The 16,961-nt window shown below is 39.9% G+C and overlaps 1 protein-coding gene across 2 annotated transcripts in view; it reads right to left on the bottom strand.

Moving 5' to 3' along the window:
• The window catches only part of CCDC192 (coiled-coil domain containing 192), a 201,760-nt gene extending 186,238 nt beyond the window's left edge, over positions 1–15,522 (bottom strand). The window contains exons 1-2 of one of the 2 annotated variants that reach the window (XM_059174476.1): positions 15,029–15,522; positions 9,370–9,421 (exon numbers count right to left, since the gene is read on the bottom strand). In XM_059174476.1, the coding sequence (XP_059030459.1) occupies positions 9,370–9,421; positions 15,029–15,090 (114 nt within the window). In that variant the 5' untranslated portion in view covers positions 15,091–15,522. The remainder of the gene's footprint in view (positions 1–9,369; positions 9,422–15,028) is intronic. The other variant, XM_059174475.1, reaches the window with a different exon arrangement.
• Between the last annotated feature and the right edge of the window lie 1,439 nt (positions 15,523–16,961).

Genomic DNA, 16,961 nt, shown 5'->3' with positions numbered 1-16,961 from the left:
CCCAAAAGGGGAAATTTTAGTTTTTTCTGGCACTTTGGGATTCTTGGACATCTGCTCTGTTGATTTCCCAAGCTGGGTATACTGGCAGCCCATCTTTCCAGTGCAGATACCAGGAGCTGGGGTGCCCAGTGCAGAGTCCCAATACCTTGCTCCTCTAGGAGACATGCCTGTCTGATGAGATTCTTCCCTATTGTGTTTGTGGTAATTGGTGATAGGCTTATGAGACTATGTTTCTGCCTCTCCTACCCATATCTTTTGGTCCTTTTGATACTTTGCTTTAAAAAGTAGTTCATCTAGTGTTCAGATCTTTTCAGAGGGAAATGATCCATATGTAGCTATAGATTGGGTGTGTCTGTGGGAAGAGGTGAGTTCAGAGTATTACTATATTGCCATTACTATATTGCCCCTCATTCTGAATGCTTTTTATATCTGTCACACTAACAAGTAAATATGATAAATAAATTTAAAAAATTTTAGTATTGGGTGCCTGGGTGGCTCAGTGGGTTAAGCCGCTGCCTTCGGCTCAGGTCATGATCTCAGGGTCCTGGGATCGAGTCCCGCATCGGGCTCTCTGCTCAGCAGGGAGCCTGCTTCCCTCTCTCTCTCTCTGCCTGCCTCTCCATCTACTTGTGATTTCTCTTTGTCAAATAAATAAATAAAATCTTTAAAAAAAAAAATTTAGTATATTTGCCTTCTATTATTTGGATGTATTATATGATATTTGCAAATTTGGACATCTTACTAGATATCTGTATGTCCCAAGACTTCTGTAAATTGTGATTTGTGTCCTTTGTCCATTTTCTTTTTTAAGGACTGATTTTTTTCCTCACTGGTTTATATGAGACCATAACACATTAGGGATATTATTTGTAATAGATGGTACAAATATTTTCTATTACTTATTTTGAATGTATATAAATGCCTCATAAATAGGTTGAAATAGTCAGAGACTAAATTAGCTTCTCATCCTTGTGTATTAATGCATAAATCTGTCCGAGGAGAGAATCAACTTTGTGAAGAAACAAACTCTAATCAAAACTTGGAGAAACATTCGATTTATCTGAACTTCATTGAGTACAGATTATTAGCCATATTTTGAAATAACTAATTGACTGTGATACTTGATCTAACACAAACAGCTCAGCTATTGACACAACGACCTGGGCTATTATTCCCAGCAGCAAATTTCAGTTTGACAAAACTATCAAAACAAATTAAGCCGATGTTATTCTATCTGCCTAATGAGACAGAGGGCAGCCAGAGGCCAAACTTAATCCCTGAGAGCCTGCATCCTTGTGCTTCTCCCTCAGGGGTCACTCTTCCAGTCTCAAGGAGACACTCCTTTGGGAAAGGCTCCATTGAGAAACTGTCCTAGCCCTTTGGGAGGATATTCTTTTTCAGGGAAATTTTGAAGTTTTTTATTTTTCTTTAGACCACAGCAATTGAAGAGTGCTCTCAGAGTCAGACTGATGGATTAGATGGTCTGAAAACACACTTCCCCCTTGCCATGTCTTCCTCTGATCTAAACCTTCAGATTTGAGACACTGAGAAAATTTTACATGAAAATTAGGTTTATTCGGAATACTAAATCAAAGTAGCCCTGGAAGTAAATTAAATATGTACTTAAATTGTATCTATTTAAATATGTATACATTTAACTTCTACCCCATTTTTGTATTTCACAACTTCCTTCCTTCTATACATACAGACTTCTCAACATTTCCGCCCTCACAGAAAATAAAATGTGTCAGCACTACACAGCACAAATTGGCATGCTTTCCCCAAAGAGTGCCCGTTGTTTGAAACTCTTTGCCATTTGAAAGAGCCAAATGGAGAAAAAAATGTCATGGGCATTTGATGAAACAAATTTGCAGATACTCAAATGCTTCAGCCACTGATGCCTCTTGGGGAAATTCTGAAAAACATCCTATCTGTAAACAATCTGTTTCAGTGCCACATGTTTTTTTAAATTTCTTTGCCTGTTGACATTTAAAAAAAAAAAAAAGGAAAACATTTGCATGTGAAAACAGGACCTTTTGTTTCTTAAACATGTACTGTATCATAGAATTAAAACGAAATAGGTCATCTGGCCCAATTGCTTGTGAAGGATCATTTTCTAAAGAACTCTTCCCAGTGCTTTGGCCAACCTCATCTTGAACTGCTAAGATCTTTCTTATGGCCTGTGTTCTCAAGTTAAAAGAATTTATTATTAAAATGAGAAATTCCAGAACTAATGTTTTCTCTTTTCTCTATCTATAGCATTTCTTATTCTTTTCCTTAGATTGGATTCTTTTTTTTTTTTTTAAAGATTTTATTTATTTATTTGACAGAGAGAAATTACAAGTACCCTGAGAGGCAGGCAGAGAGAGAGAGAAGGAAGCAGGCTCCCTGCTGAGCAGAGAGCCCGACGCGGGACTCGATCCCAGGACCCTGAGATCATGACCTGAGCCGAAGGCAGTGGCTTAACCCACTGAGCCACCCAGGCGCCCCTCTTTTTTTTTTTTTTTTTTTTAAGTAGTTTTATATTGCTGTAATTTTTGTCCATCAACATATTTCTGAAAATTCTCCAAGGCTCATGATATGATTTTACCTCCCCAGCTTCTGAAGCTGTTTTAAGCCACGTGACTTCTTTGACTAATAAAATAGGAGAAGTGGTGCATTTAACTTCCAGCCTATGCCTCCTTCACTTGCTACCTGCGAGGACTGCAGAAGTGCATTCCTAGGTGATGTTTCCATTCAGAGGGTCTCTTAGTAGCTATGATGAATAGAGCCCCTCTCCATCACACCTTGGATGGATGTTGTAAAGAAGAAATAAATTCTTCTGCTAAATAAAATATTAAGCCATTTGCCACCTGTAACTGATAGCCTGCAAAAAATTTAATGACAAGCAAATCAAATTGAAATGAACAGAAGATTTGGTCTTTCTTGATAATAACCCAAGGAATAAATATCTTTCTCACTGACTAAGTCTAGCATCACTGCCACCACATGACACACTACGGATCTGGAATCTCTGGTGAAGTTGCTTATGTATAGCATTTAAGCTGTATGGTTTAGGTCAGATGAGCTTGAGACGATTGTACGGGGACAGAGTGGGGTTGAGGACAGGAGAAGATGGTATGAATCAGGCCTTCAATTATTGCACAATCTCAACGTGAAAGGAACTGTATGACAGGTTGAGTGATGGGTAAAAACTGCACCAGATACGTTATGTCACATCCCAGCCTCTAGGAAGATAACATTACTCTTCCAGAGAGAGTAATATTAGATATTATCTAGATAGCTAGCAGTTATCCCCAGAAATAAAGACCCAATTTCTATACTATTTGTATTCTTTTATGGGGAGAAAATCCATTTTTTATATCAAATAAATGGATATTATCATACATTATTAAATATTTTGCTTCCTTAAATTCTGCAAACGTATATTCATTAAATCTTTTCTATGAAGGAATATTTCTCTGAAGGGCTATCAAAATGACAATGACAGCTTTTGTCTTGCCCTAAGTGACAGCACAGTGGCTATTTTGCATTTCCTATGAATTTCCATTTGCAAAACCTTATGCATTAGGTTAGACCTATTTTGATTTTGTGATTTTATTAGGTTAGGGACCCTGGGGAGCAGATTACTGGAGGTGGCTCTTGGGAGTGACACCTGTAAAGGAAGGGGAAGCAGAAATGCAATAGCAGCCTCAGCAATTCTGTGGGGGTTGTGAAGCAGGTCTGCCTTTCAGAATTGCCCTCTAAGGAAAGAGACCTGGTCTTGTCTTCAGTCTAAGGAAAGAGACTGGCCAACCAGTCATTGGATACAAGATGATCCCATGAAGAAGGATGACCCTGGAGCATCAGAGCTCTTTCAGCTGAGGGAAATTCCTAGAGAGAGACTCAGGTTTGAGTCATCATCAAGCACAATGAACTCAAAATCAATCAATTGATCTAAATATAAAACCTAAAACTAGAAGACTTCTGGAGGAAAACAAGAGAAAGTACTTGTGACCTTGGGCAAAGATTTCCTAGATCAGATACCAAATGCCTGATAAATGAAAGTACAAAGTGATAAATTAAACTTCATAAAAATTAATAATTTCTGCCCTTCTAAAGACACTGTTAAGAGAATGAGAAGAGTAACCAGAGACTGGAGGAAGTAACTGCAAAACACATAATCTGAAAAATTACTTGTGTCTAGAATACATAAAGAACTTTAACCCAATAATAAATGACAAGAAAGGGACAAAAGGTTTCAATATACACTTCACCAAATAAGGCATAAGGATGGCAAAGAAATACAAGAAAAAGCGCTCGACATCATTAGCTATTAAGGAGATGCCAATGCAAGCCACCCCGGGATAGGGCTACATCTATCAGAATGGCTGGAACTTAAAAGGCTGACCCTAACCAGGCTTGGAGAGAATGTGGATAAACTGAAACTCTTGACATGCTGGTGGAAATAGTAAAATGATACCACCACTTTGAAAACCAGTTTGATGGTTTTCAAGAAAATTAAAAGTATATCTACCATATGATTCAAGCACTTCACTCTTAGGTATTCACCCAAGAGAAAAGAAAGCATATGTCCACACAAACACCTGTATAGGAATGTTTATAGCAACTTTATTTGTAAGATTCAAACACCGGAAATAACCTAAATGTCAGCCAAGAGGTGAAGGAATAAACAAACATACATTCAATACAGTGGGATACTATTCAATAAAAATGAATTATTGACACACACTACAACATAGATGAAGCTCAAAATAGTTTGGCCAAGTGGAAGAAGCCAGTAAAGGGGGTATGTACTGTGTACCCCCATTTATGTAAAGCTCAAGGAAACATAAAATAATATACAGTGACACAAAACAAACCAATGCTTCTTTGAGAATGATCTATAGGCAGGTAAGGAGAAGTGGGTGAGAGAGATGAGTATGAGAAACTCCTGGGGGTGATGGATAGTTTCCTTCTCTCTCTCTCTCTCTCTTTTTAAAGATTTTATTTATTTATTTCACAGAAAGAGAGCGATCACAAGTAGGTAGAGAAGCAGGCAGAGAGAGGAGGAAGCGGGCTTCCTGCTGAGCAGAGAGCCAGACCTGGGGCTGGATCCCAGGACCCTGAGATCATGACCTGAGCCGAAGGCAGAGGCTTAAACCACTAAGCCACCCAGGTGCCCCCATAGTTTCCTTCTCTTGACTGGTTTGTACATATGTCAAAAGTCAAGTTTACTTCAGTAAAAGAGAGACAGAAGGAAGGGAGGAAGAGAAGGAGGGAAGGTCGGAGGGAGGAAAGGAGAAAGAGTAAGGAAGGAAGGAAAGGAGGAAAGAAGGGAGGACAGGAAGGAAAGGAAGAGAGAAAAAAAGAGAAGGAGAAAGAACAGAGGAAAGAAAGAAATCCAAAACAGAAAATTCTGTGACATCATTTCACATGAATTAAAGTGGGAAAAAAAAAAATATATATATATATATATTTATATTTATATTTATCTCCAATTTTCTAGAATAGATACAAATCTTTGTTTAAATATACATAGAAATAGAGTTCTATATTGATCTCATTCTAAGAATAAATAGGAATATTTCCTTTAAATCATTTGAAATGGTCCTTTAAAACACCAGTGATATATTAACAAATGATTTGAAAGTTTGGTCCTTAATGGGAAGAATATTCTGAAAGCCATTTTAGAACATTAAAATTTAGAAATACGAGAATGCGATGAAATACCTGCTTTCTACAAACATAATGCTATATCATACCAAGTATTAAAAGAACAGATTTTATACAATTTCACACAATTTAAGGCATTGCTTGCCTTGCCCAGTTTATCAAATGCAAAAACCTTTCAGCTACTCCAAAAGGTCATTTTGGAGAGCTGTCTTTCTATGTTGTATGCTATGAATTTGACCTCACAAAAATTTTTAAAAAGGTGCTTTCAGGGGCACCTGGGTGGCTCAGTGGGTTAAGCCGCTGCCTTTGGCTCAGGTCATGATCTCAGAGTCCTGGGATCAAGCCCCACATCGGGCTCTCTGCTCAGCGGGGGGCCTGCTTCCTCCTCTCTCTCTGCCTGCCTCTCGGCCTGCTTGTGATCTCTGTCAAATAAATAAATAAAATCTTTTAAAAAAAAAAAAGGTGCTTTCATTTTTTTTTGGCACCTAAGATGATTCTTTAATGAAGTCATCACTAAATTGCAACTTGGAAGCTAAAGGGTTTGTGAGATTTTATAATAAGCTTAGTTTTGCACAATGGGCGAACTACTTCATACATATTCTAGCATTGATGAATTCAGGCCCACATCCTCACTTTTGGAGGATGTCACATAACCAGTGACATCATGTGTTTTACATAATTCATCTCCGTGTGTCACAGTTGGCAGGAATAGTTCAGAGGGAGAAATCCTGAGCCAGGTATCCGGTTCAGGTCAAGCCTCCTTGCAATAGAATTTTTATTTCCTAAACAGCTTTGAATGAGATGATTTATATGTACTAGCTGCTCTCTGTCAGAACATATTAAAATGCAGCAAAGGCAACAGTTTAAATAACATCCGCATCCTCCAACAGGCCCAGAAGAATAGGGTGCAGATAAACAGGGACAACCTGGCCCCTGAGTTGTGGATCTAAAAAAAAAAAAAAAAAACTAACACCTCATTATGCTGGGATGTTCCTCCTATCAGGTACACACATATTCCTTGGTCACTCAACAGCTGAAATCATTCCCCTCCTCCCCGAATCTCAATTTCTTAATTTCTAATGTGGTAATAATGAAAAGGAAAGTGTCAGTCAGCGAGTGATGATTCTGAAACCCACCACGCTCTGCTGCTGTAGGGAATCAGCGGGACGGCCTCTGTTGATGACCGAGGACTATACCTCGTGCTCGGTCCATTTGTTCTGTTTCAGACAATGATGACTGAGTGCTGTTTTGCTCTCACAGACTGTCCCATGGACATAGAGATAAACAAAGAAAGGCCAGTTCTCCCTCTAAGAATCTAGTTTACCAGGAGAGTCTAAAAATTAAAGTAGTGTTCAAAGAAGAGTATAGTAAAGACAAAATAGGGAACTACCGCATCCAGATATCCAGATGGGAGGAGCTTGTTTCTATATGTGGGTGGTGCAGACATCCTCACAGAATTCAACAGATTTTATCCTTCAGTGTCAATGTCTTGGGCGCAAGCAAACTGTCACTGTTTAAAAGAGGCATCTGGGATCCACCTGCAAGCTAGTGTGTATTGCCTGGTACACAGCAGAATGAGGCTCTGCTGAGCGACCATTCTAAGAGTTGCAAGACTTGAAAGGCATTGTGGGATGAGCAGACAGCACTAACTGTGGATGTCTTATGGCCTTGAGATCTCTAATTCTAACCTCCTCCAGCTAAATGTATTCTTTTGGAAATGTAAAAACACTGTAGAACCAGCTACGTGCAGCCCCAGGGCTCCCAACTGTATTAAATGTAAATTGAAAGCATTAGATTCTGAACTCCAGGAAGCTAATTGGGAGCCCTGGGCAGAAATCTTACATGTGGTAATTGGCACCTTGTCCTTTGCCGTTGTCATACGCAGCCAACCAGAGGGTTATCTCTAGGGTGCTAATTGATTAGCATTGTTAGAGGGAAAGGCAATAAATGGAATTGGTGAGCTGAAGTCTGTAAATTTCCAAAACTGCAATTTCACTGCTAATCCAAGGGTTCCAAGAGGAGAAACAAAATGGTTTCATATGGTACTGGTGAGTAATACTTTCTCTGTGGGCAACAGAATTATAAACAGCTCCAACATATGTATTAAAAATCTTCATTATTAGGCTTTTTTTTTTTTTTTTTTTTTTTTTTTGCCAACTGAAAAAAAAAAAGGCAATGTAGGATTAAAGGATCACTATGGTTAGTAAGTAGATTTTTAATAAAATCCATGTTCTACTAGTCTAAGCTGGCCTCCCTTGATGTCCATTTCTTTAACAAAACCCTCCTCCTGAGAATAAGTATGGATTTCAGAGATACAACCAGTCTGTCTGGGTCAGGATAAGTGAACGTAACTCAGAAAAGAGATGTTAATGTTTTTGAAAAAATAAGGACAAGAATGGGCTTCTGGATAAGCACTTCACTAGATCAGTGGTTCTTAGCTGGTGATGCTGAGATGGGATAGGAGTGGTAGGGCAGAGCTGCTGAATCCAGAAAGAAATCAAGAAATCCAAGAGCAAAGTCCCCCCAGCCCACAGGGGAGCCCATTGGAATGCTATTGATTCCAAATAACTATACTTCAGTGCACCGGTAGGTACACCAACCATTTCCACAACCCAAACATCATATTCAAAGTAGAAGTTCATCATCCTGATTTTATGGGTGACATACAAGACCCTGAGAGCTTAAATGACTTGGTTATGGTCACATAGCTCGGAGGTGAGACACTTGGGCCTGATTCCTAGTCCTGTGATCTTTGTTCCATACCACACTGCTACAGGGAGTAGTTCCATTAGAGCTGAAAGGGTTGTTCCAGAAATGTCTATAGTGGAGTCTAGGGGATCCTTACTAAAACTGAATCAGGGGTGTAAAGATAGCTTCTTTTTTCTTTTTTTAAAGATTTTATTTATTTATTTGAGAGAGAGAGAGAGTATGAGAAGGGGGAGGGTCAGAGGGAGAAGCAGACTCCCTGCCAAGCAGGGAGCCCGATGCGGGACTCGAGCCCAGGACTCCAGGATCATGACCTGAGCCGAAGGCAGTGGCTTAACCAACTGAGCCACCCAGGCTTTTTTTTTTCTTTAAGAGAAATTCTCAAATTCTCTCATAAAAGTGGAGGACTAGTGTAATGTGCTCCCATCTCCCCATCACCCAGCCACAACATTTCTCAACAGCCTTCGTACTTGCTCTCTGAGGCCGAGATAGGTACAAGATGAGGCTCAAGGTAAAAAGAACCTCACTGAGGGCATAAGAGAGCTCACAGAAGAGACAAGATCTCAAGGGTCAGAACTAAGTATGCCATCATCCCCCTTGAAAGAGCATGAACTAGAAATATCTAGAATAGACTGTGATTTCACCCTTAGCCTAAATAAACCAGATAATGTGATTTACCCGGTCTGTACCTTGTTTGAATTCCAGAATTTCCTCACATACAAGCAAAGACTTTGGAGTAACCAGAATGTCTGTGATACTGTAGGGCCACACCACAGCACCCCTAACTTCCCTACGGCCCAGTAATATTGATTAGTTGGCACTCTACCCACTTGGCCGCATTCTACCAGACAAAAAGATATTCCATGCTTTATTTTTACAATCCTTACTAATAAAATGAGAAAGCAAACTATATCAGGAAAGTCTCAGCATTAATTAAAGAAGTTTCCGTTTTATTGACTATAATGCTTAAAAAAAAAAAAAAGAATTCAGGCCAACTTCATCTCTTACCAGTTTTTTGTTCCTTTGTTGCATATTTGACTCTGAACTTGTAGACGTGGTGCTGAAATAAAGTTAAAGAGTTTAGAATTCCAAAATTTTATTTCAGGTGTGCACATAGTTGTATACACACACACACCCCACATCAAATAGATCTTTACACTGTGTCATTGAAGGTAATTGTTATAAAGTATTTCCTCCAAATGTCAATTTCTGAACTTTTCTAAAGGAAATCAAAACTATGGAATGTAAACTTCACTCAAAGAAGATAAAATAGCCTTTAAAGGTTCTCTTGAGAATAAGCAGTCTGAACAGTACAGTCTGTTCTGAAAACCTGCAAAATCTCTTATTTCAACTAAAAAAAGAAAAAGGAAAATGTGGAAGAAAGCATACCATCCTGCAAAACAGCAGATGTGGGGAGTTCTTTGTCTCCTACACTCTTGGTCACTCAATCTCTCTTTCTAGGATCATTTCCAGTAGTTTACAAACATGCTGTTATTTATTGCATCTTGAGCCCTCTTAACCCTTTACTTTCTGCTTGATTACCCTGAGCCCCTTTATAATGAGGATGTATTCTCACTGCCTCTCCTGTTTTCTGTTAAGGCAGCTCTGCATCCAGACTCCCACAAGCACTATTCCACAGAAACTGCACTTAATTCATCAGCGATCTCCACATCACTGTTGTAGTGATCATTTGTCACATCTCACTTTACTTGACAGCTTTTGACATGATTCATTGCTTCCTCTTTGACAGGCTCTCTGCACTTGGCTTCCAGGATGTCCTAAGGTCCCAGGTTTTCGTTCTGCCCTCCCCCTGCTGCTCCCTCTCAGTGTCCTTTGATGGTTCTTTCTCTCTCCCTGCACTCTCAGCTTTGGCATACTCCAAGGCCTCCTCTCTCCTCTAGTCACATGTCATCCAACCTCATGGCTTTAAATTCATCAAGATGGGAGTGCCTGGGTGGCTCAGTTGGGTAAGCATCTGCCTTTGGCTCAGGTCATGATCTTGGAGTCCTGGGATCAAGCCCTGTACCAGTTCCCTGCTTAGCAGGGAGCCTCCTTCTCCCTCTTCCTCTACTATTCCCACTGCTTGTGTCCTCTCGCTCTTTCTGGCAAATAAATAAATAAAATCTTTTTTAAAAATTAAAAAAATGGGGCACCTGGGTGGCTCAGTGGGTTAAGCCACTGCCTTCGGCTCAGGTCATGATCTCAGGGTCCTGGGATCGAGTCCCACATCGGGCTCTCTGCTCAGCAGGGAGCCTGCTTCCCTCTCTCTCTGCCTGTCTCTCTGCCTGCTTGTGATCTGTCAGTCAAATAAATAAATAAAATCTTTTTAAAAAATTAAAAAAATAAATAAATTCATCTGTATGCTAGTCACTGCCAAATATGCATTTCTAGACCTCTCCCTTGAATTCCAGATTCATTCATGCAATTGCCTTCTTGACATCTCCACTCTAAGATCTCTCTAATCATCATCTCCACTCTAAGATCACTCTGAGATCTCTCTAATCGAGATCTCAGTTTCACCATTTCCAAACCTAACTCCTTATTTCTACCTCCAGTCTTCTGCTTGCAATCTTCCCCATATCAGTTGATGATGACGGATTCCTTCCACTCACTCAGACTGACACCTTGACTTCTCTCTTTGTCTCAGAATCCATATCCAATCCAACAGGAAACTCTTGGCTCTATAGTCACAGTATATCCAGTATCTGGCCAACTCACCATCTTCACTGCTAACACCCTGGTCCAACCCTCTCACTACCATCAGCTCTTGCCTGGGTTATTGCATTAATCTCCTAAATGGTGCTCTCTGCTTCCAACTTCACCTACTATGTTCTATTTTCAGTACATTGACTATAATAAAAATTATTTCACTGCTCTGCTCAAAACCCTCCAGTCAGAGATCTCATTTCACTCAGCATAAAAGCCCAAACCCTTATAATGGCATATGAAGTCCTAAAGATGTCTCACCCATTTACCCTTCCCATCCATTGTAAGGCTCCATTCTACTCCCTCCTTCCCCCTCCCATACAACTCCACCTTTGCCTCTCTGAATTCATCTGATATTCTCCTCAATCAGTCCTGCTGGTTTCCTCACTCTTTTTCAACCTTCTCATTAGACTTTCATCTCAAGTCCTAATGCCAGGAGCATGTACTCCATAGTTGTCTGCTTGACTCTTTTCCACTCCCTTCTTGTCTTTGTTCAAATATCTTTTCTCAGTGAGGCCTACCATATGCACCCTTCTTAAAAATCGATCTTTCAGGGAACCTGGGTGGCTCAGTGGGTTAATCATCCAACTCTTGATTTGAACTCAGGACATGAGCTCAAGGTCATGAGTTGAGCCCCAAGTCCAGCTCCATGCTCAGTGAGGGAGTCTGCTTGAGATTTTCCCTCTCCCCTTCCCTCAGCCCTACCCCTGACTTGAGCACTCTCTCTCTCTCAAATAAATAAGTAAATCTTTAAAAATATAAAATAAAATTGACCTTTCTGCCCTCTATCCATCCTCATGACCTTGCTTAATTTTTCTTTGCTGTACTTACCACCTTCTAGCATACTGTGGAATTTGCTTATTAATTATATTTATTATGTCTCCTTCCAACTGAAAATGCAAACTCCTTGAAGATAGGGAATTTTTTTCTATTGTTATTTTGTTACTCTTTCCTTCACATCTTGAACGGGCTAGGATGGTCAATAAATATTTTTTAACGAATGAATTAATAGATAGGTGGTTTAGTAAACCCCCAATCTCAAAGTCTTGTTCTTCTGCTGCCAACCAATAAGCCTAACTTTAAAATCCCAGAGTACTTTTATCATTTTCTATCCTACTCTTTCCATAACAAACGTATTATTTGGTTTCCATGTTACTGTGCATGTCTTTCACTCTTCAAAAACCTTAAAACCTTTTAAAATGTTCACAAAGTAATCAGTGACTATTGAACAAAATTAATTAGATTCCCACTCAGTGGAAGGACATGCTGGGGTTCTAATGCAATTGCTCTTGTCTCATCCTACCAAATCAGTAAAAACCAGTATTTTGGTGTTTCTACTTGACAGTACCTCTTTATCACAAAATGGAAAACAAATTTTGCCATCACGTTGCTGGACAAAACAACAAATGGTTTTGAAGGACCTTAATAAGGGGCCTCCTCTTCCCATCTAACTCATTTTATCTTCTATCAGTGCCTCTCACAAACATGATATTCTCATCAAACTGTACTACTCAGTGGCCCCAGGCTATGTGTTTGTCCTTTTCTTTGGTTGTTTCCTCTGACAAGAATGCTCTTGCTCTTTTCTCTGTTTGTAAAACTCCTACCTATTCTTCACACCATGACTCAAATTCTACCTCTTCCTGAAGCTTCTTTGATCCTACTGGGCAAATTGTTTCTTGCCTCTGTGTCCACAAGTAGTGTATGGATATCTGTCTCTTATTATAGCCCTAATCACATTTCATCATATAAATAATTATTTGTCAACCTATGTTTTTGCAACTCCTCAGTGATACTTCCTAGCAGACAAGGAATATCTTCGTTTGTTTTTTATTCATTCGATGGCATACCATCCAAGAAACTAATATATAGTTACTGAATGAAGCAAAAAAAAACAACAAAAAAAACAAAATGTTGTGGGTACAAGTGCCCTTATATACATATTCAGATGTGCCACAAGTGTACAAGAGAAAGAACTATTCAAAACCACCTTCTTTTAATAATGCCTGAAACAAAACTACTGGTTTAAATGTGAGGGAGCTTTGGCTGCCTGACAATAATATTTAAAGGTCATGAGTCATGGCCTCAGAGTAACCATAGCTACTCAGCATACACACAGTACGAGTCATGTTTGTAGCATAATTCAGGAGAAAAAAGCTTCAGAAAGCCTATTAACCTTGAGAGAAAACAAATGAGAATTAACAAACATATTTGTGAAGCTTGTTTTTATTGCAATGGTTTTGTTTTACTTCAGGGTTCCTGGAAAAACTGAGAAAATCCTTTAAATTTCTATCGGCAGGGAGTATTAATAGGACATTTCAGCTTTACAGTCATTTTTTCTCTGTAAGTGACAAGAACATAAATATTTCCTTCCTCTGAGTGAAATATCTGTTTTTCAAACTTTTTACCCCCCCCCCCTTTTTTTTTAACAGGAGTAGTAATCAGTTACCACTTAGTCCATGTGAATAAAAGATTTTAATAAAACTGGTTTGGAAATATAGCTAGTGAGCACCCAAGTCTTATGGGAAAGAATTTCCTGGGAAAATGCCTCCTTTATTCCCTAGGTTAATTGCATCCAAGGCCTAATCCTCTTTTCTTGGACTAACATAGGAGCAAATTCCCAATTGGTTTCTATAAACTGTAGAGAAGATCTGTCTCAAGGGCCTGAGAAGAGAAGAAGGATGGAAAAAAAAAGTAGGACAGACCACCGGGCACATGGGACAAGTTTGCTCCTCCTTAGAACTGAAGGAGCTGAACTGAACCCACCTAAGGGTTAGCCAAGGTAGTATGTACTCGGCAGTGTCCAAGCTCAAAACCCTGCTCTCCACTTGCATAAATACTCAGTTCCATATGATTCCATATGGAGACCAAAACACCAGTGATAATTTGTAGTGAGAGCACAGTCCTGCTCCTCATTTGGCTTCCCTGCTGGCTGTACACGGGGTTATTTATTTCAAAGTTGTTAATCGCAGAGCATTTTCTCTTCATTCAGTAACATTATGTTCACCTCTTGGATTGTCAGCACATTGACATATTATCTCTTTAGGTGCTATGTTCAGGGAAATTAAAAGAAAATGAGCATTTGCTAAATTTCATTTTCTTTAACAGACAAAAGACTCTCTCCTTCCCAAAGACTATTAATCTTTTGAAGGTCACAGACCTTTTGCACACAGAAACAACATCTCACAAAAAGTTTTGGGGAATTTGTGATTTTCCCACAGCATCTATGGACCATAGACCCCAGGTGAAAAGCCAATAAAAACAAGGCCCACACATTTCATGTAATGAAAATAACTTTTAAAGCCTAACTAAGCAGAGCTGTAGTGTACATATCACAGGATACCACCTGTCACAATCTAGCTCTTTCTACAAAGGAGATATGGCTGTCTCCTATTCCAGGCTTAAAAGAAAATGCGAAGTCGCAGGTGTTTCCACATTTGAAGGGGAAATGCGTATTGTGCCTACTTGTAAATTTCCCCATGATTAACCGTAGATCAGTTAATTACAGGGGTGAGTTTTACGTCCATGTCTGTAGCCAGAGATGATCTGGGTTTTTATTTGAGGAGAGTTGTAATGACCTAGCTTCTGTTGTGGGTATCTCCTGGCAAGGGAATGGTGAAGGTGACATTTCATTACAGTGGTTCCAGTAAACGGCTGGCTCGGCCTTCCCTCCCCATGCCAATAAAATGGTTGGGGTAAGTGTGTGATTGTGATTTTGAGAAGAGCAAGTAAGGGACATTTTATTCATTCAACAAATATTTATTGAATACTTGTTGTCTATCAGACCCTGCCCTATGAAAGCATCATTCAAAGAAAGGGGTCACTTTTCAGGATCAGGTGAAAAGTCTGTCTGATGTTTTCCCCCAGACTTCAAAGAAAGGTTTTCTTTGAAGCACTGAGGAAGATCGCCTTTATCTAGAAATTCCCATGAGTTTTTTTGCGACAGGCGGAGCTGGGAACTCACCTGATTCTCTCCAGGGTTTCAGACCCTGGGGCCACAGATTTCTTGCTATAACATTCTCCCATCTCAAGTCAGGCCCACTGATGTACCCCGTCCATGGGACAGACATCAACTATCCCCATTCCTTAGCTTCAGAATCCCTGTGACTGGTCTGCTGTTCCCTGTTGCTAGGCAACCACAATGGTTGTGGGAAGAACAGTTACTTCCCAAGGGGAAGAAAAAAAAATCTCAATTACAAAGCCACAGTAACTCTTCAAAACATCTCACAAATCAGATCCAATCATGAGTATTCATGTAGAACCACCACAGATTCATCATTTCTTGAAAACGCATTCAAAGCGGGCCAGAAGCAGTGGTTTTGTGCTCAAGCTATGTCCTGCTTGCTTTTGGAACCAGTGCTGACAATCATGCTGCTGGTCTAAGAGGGTTGCATCCACAGAAATGGGTCGGTTTGCAGGCTGGCAGTAGTTTTTGCCCCAGGCTCCACGCACCGCCCCCCCCCCCCCCCCCAGCCTTGTGATGATCTTCTTTCCCTGGAATCCAGAGACTGCAAGGTTCCACCTGGCCACATCCTGATGAAGGCTTCTTTCCTGATGCAGGATTGCAGGGGTGGTAAATCGTAGCCGATGAGCTGGCATTCTCTTCACTGTCACAAATTACCTGCACTGCTGCTCCTTCTTGCCTTTGTTTATCCAGAAACACTAGCCACTTTCTTCCAGCAGGTTGCTGTATCTCTCCCTGGATGTGTTCATGGTCCCAGGTCAGCCTGTCTGCACCACACTTCCTGCCCCAGCAGGAAGTGAATGTAGGACTTCTGCAGTCTACAGTTGGGAATCACTTCTGGGTTTGGATTCTTTCTATCCTAGACTCATCCAAACCAGATCACATAGCCTATCCCAAAATAACTTAGGTTGAAATGACAGCAATTTTTCTTATCACAGAATTGATTTCTAGGGATACAGCATATTAGATCAAATGACTGTAAAAGTAGTGAGCATAGTTGGAACTTATCAGTTAAAGGGTATAATTAACACTTACTTCTACAATAGGATTTTAAGTCACCCCAATCCTTGGTTTAAACAAAACAAAACCTATGAATAAGTTATGAACTGTGGGGGCACCTGGGTGACTCAGTGGGTTAAGCCTCTGCCTTCGGCTCAGGTCATGATCCCAAGGTCCTGGGATAAAGCCCCACATAGAGCTCTCTGCTCAGCGGGGAGCCTGCTTTCCCCCCTCTCTCTGCCTGCCTCTCTGCCTACTTGTGATCTCTGTCTGTCAAATAAATAAATAAAATCTTTTTTAAAAAAAGTTATGAACTGTGGAGCGGTTGGTATTCTGAGTGAAAAAGTCCCCACTAACTAGGTAGGTGTGGAAATACAAAGACTGGGTATTGGCTTCATATCTAGTTAGTAGCCTCTGGAATTCAGAAAATCATCTCACCTCTCTATGCCTTAGCTCTTTTATTTATAAAAGACTTGCTTGAGTTGTTTCTGTCCACCCTTCCAACTCTTAACATTCTGTTCTGTTTCCTTACTCCTCTTGTTAAAAAAAAAAAAAAGAAAGAAAAAAGGAAGAAAGAAAAAAAAAGAAAAACACAAAAAACAAGAAAAAAACCACAGGGTAAATTATGCTTTAGTGGATTTTAGAGGAATGTGCAGATGTTTGACATGTAGCTGGTTCATAACAACTTATGAAAAAAAGGTCATCTCAATAATGGCTGGTGAAAGGCGATGTAAGCACTAATTATTTATAATGGTTATTAATCTTATCTTACATCTCACTGATCAAAAAGAGAGGTGGGGAGATATGGCTGATCTAAAAACAGACTTTCAAAAAGTCCTTGAAAAACAAAGTGACTTTTCCACTGTTAATCCTCCTTAAATGAGTATTACTGAAGGATTTCAGAAGGAGGTGGTGAAGAAATTAGCAGGTTTAT

Source organism: Mustela lutreola, chromosome 5, assembly GCF_030435805.1.
Source record: "Mustela lutreola isolate mMusLut2 chromosome 5, mMusLut2.pri, whole genome shotgun sequence".
NCBI classification, from domain to species: domain Eukaryota; kingdom Metazoa; phylum Chordata; class Mammalia; order Carnivora; family Mustelidae; genus Mustela; species Mustela lutreola.
This window is presented reverse-complemented; position numbering and strand designations above follow the sequence as displayed.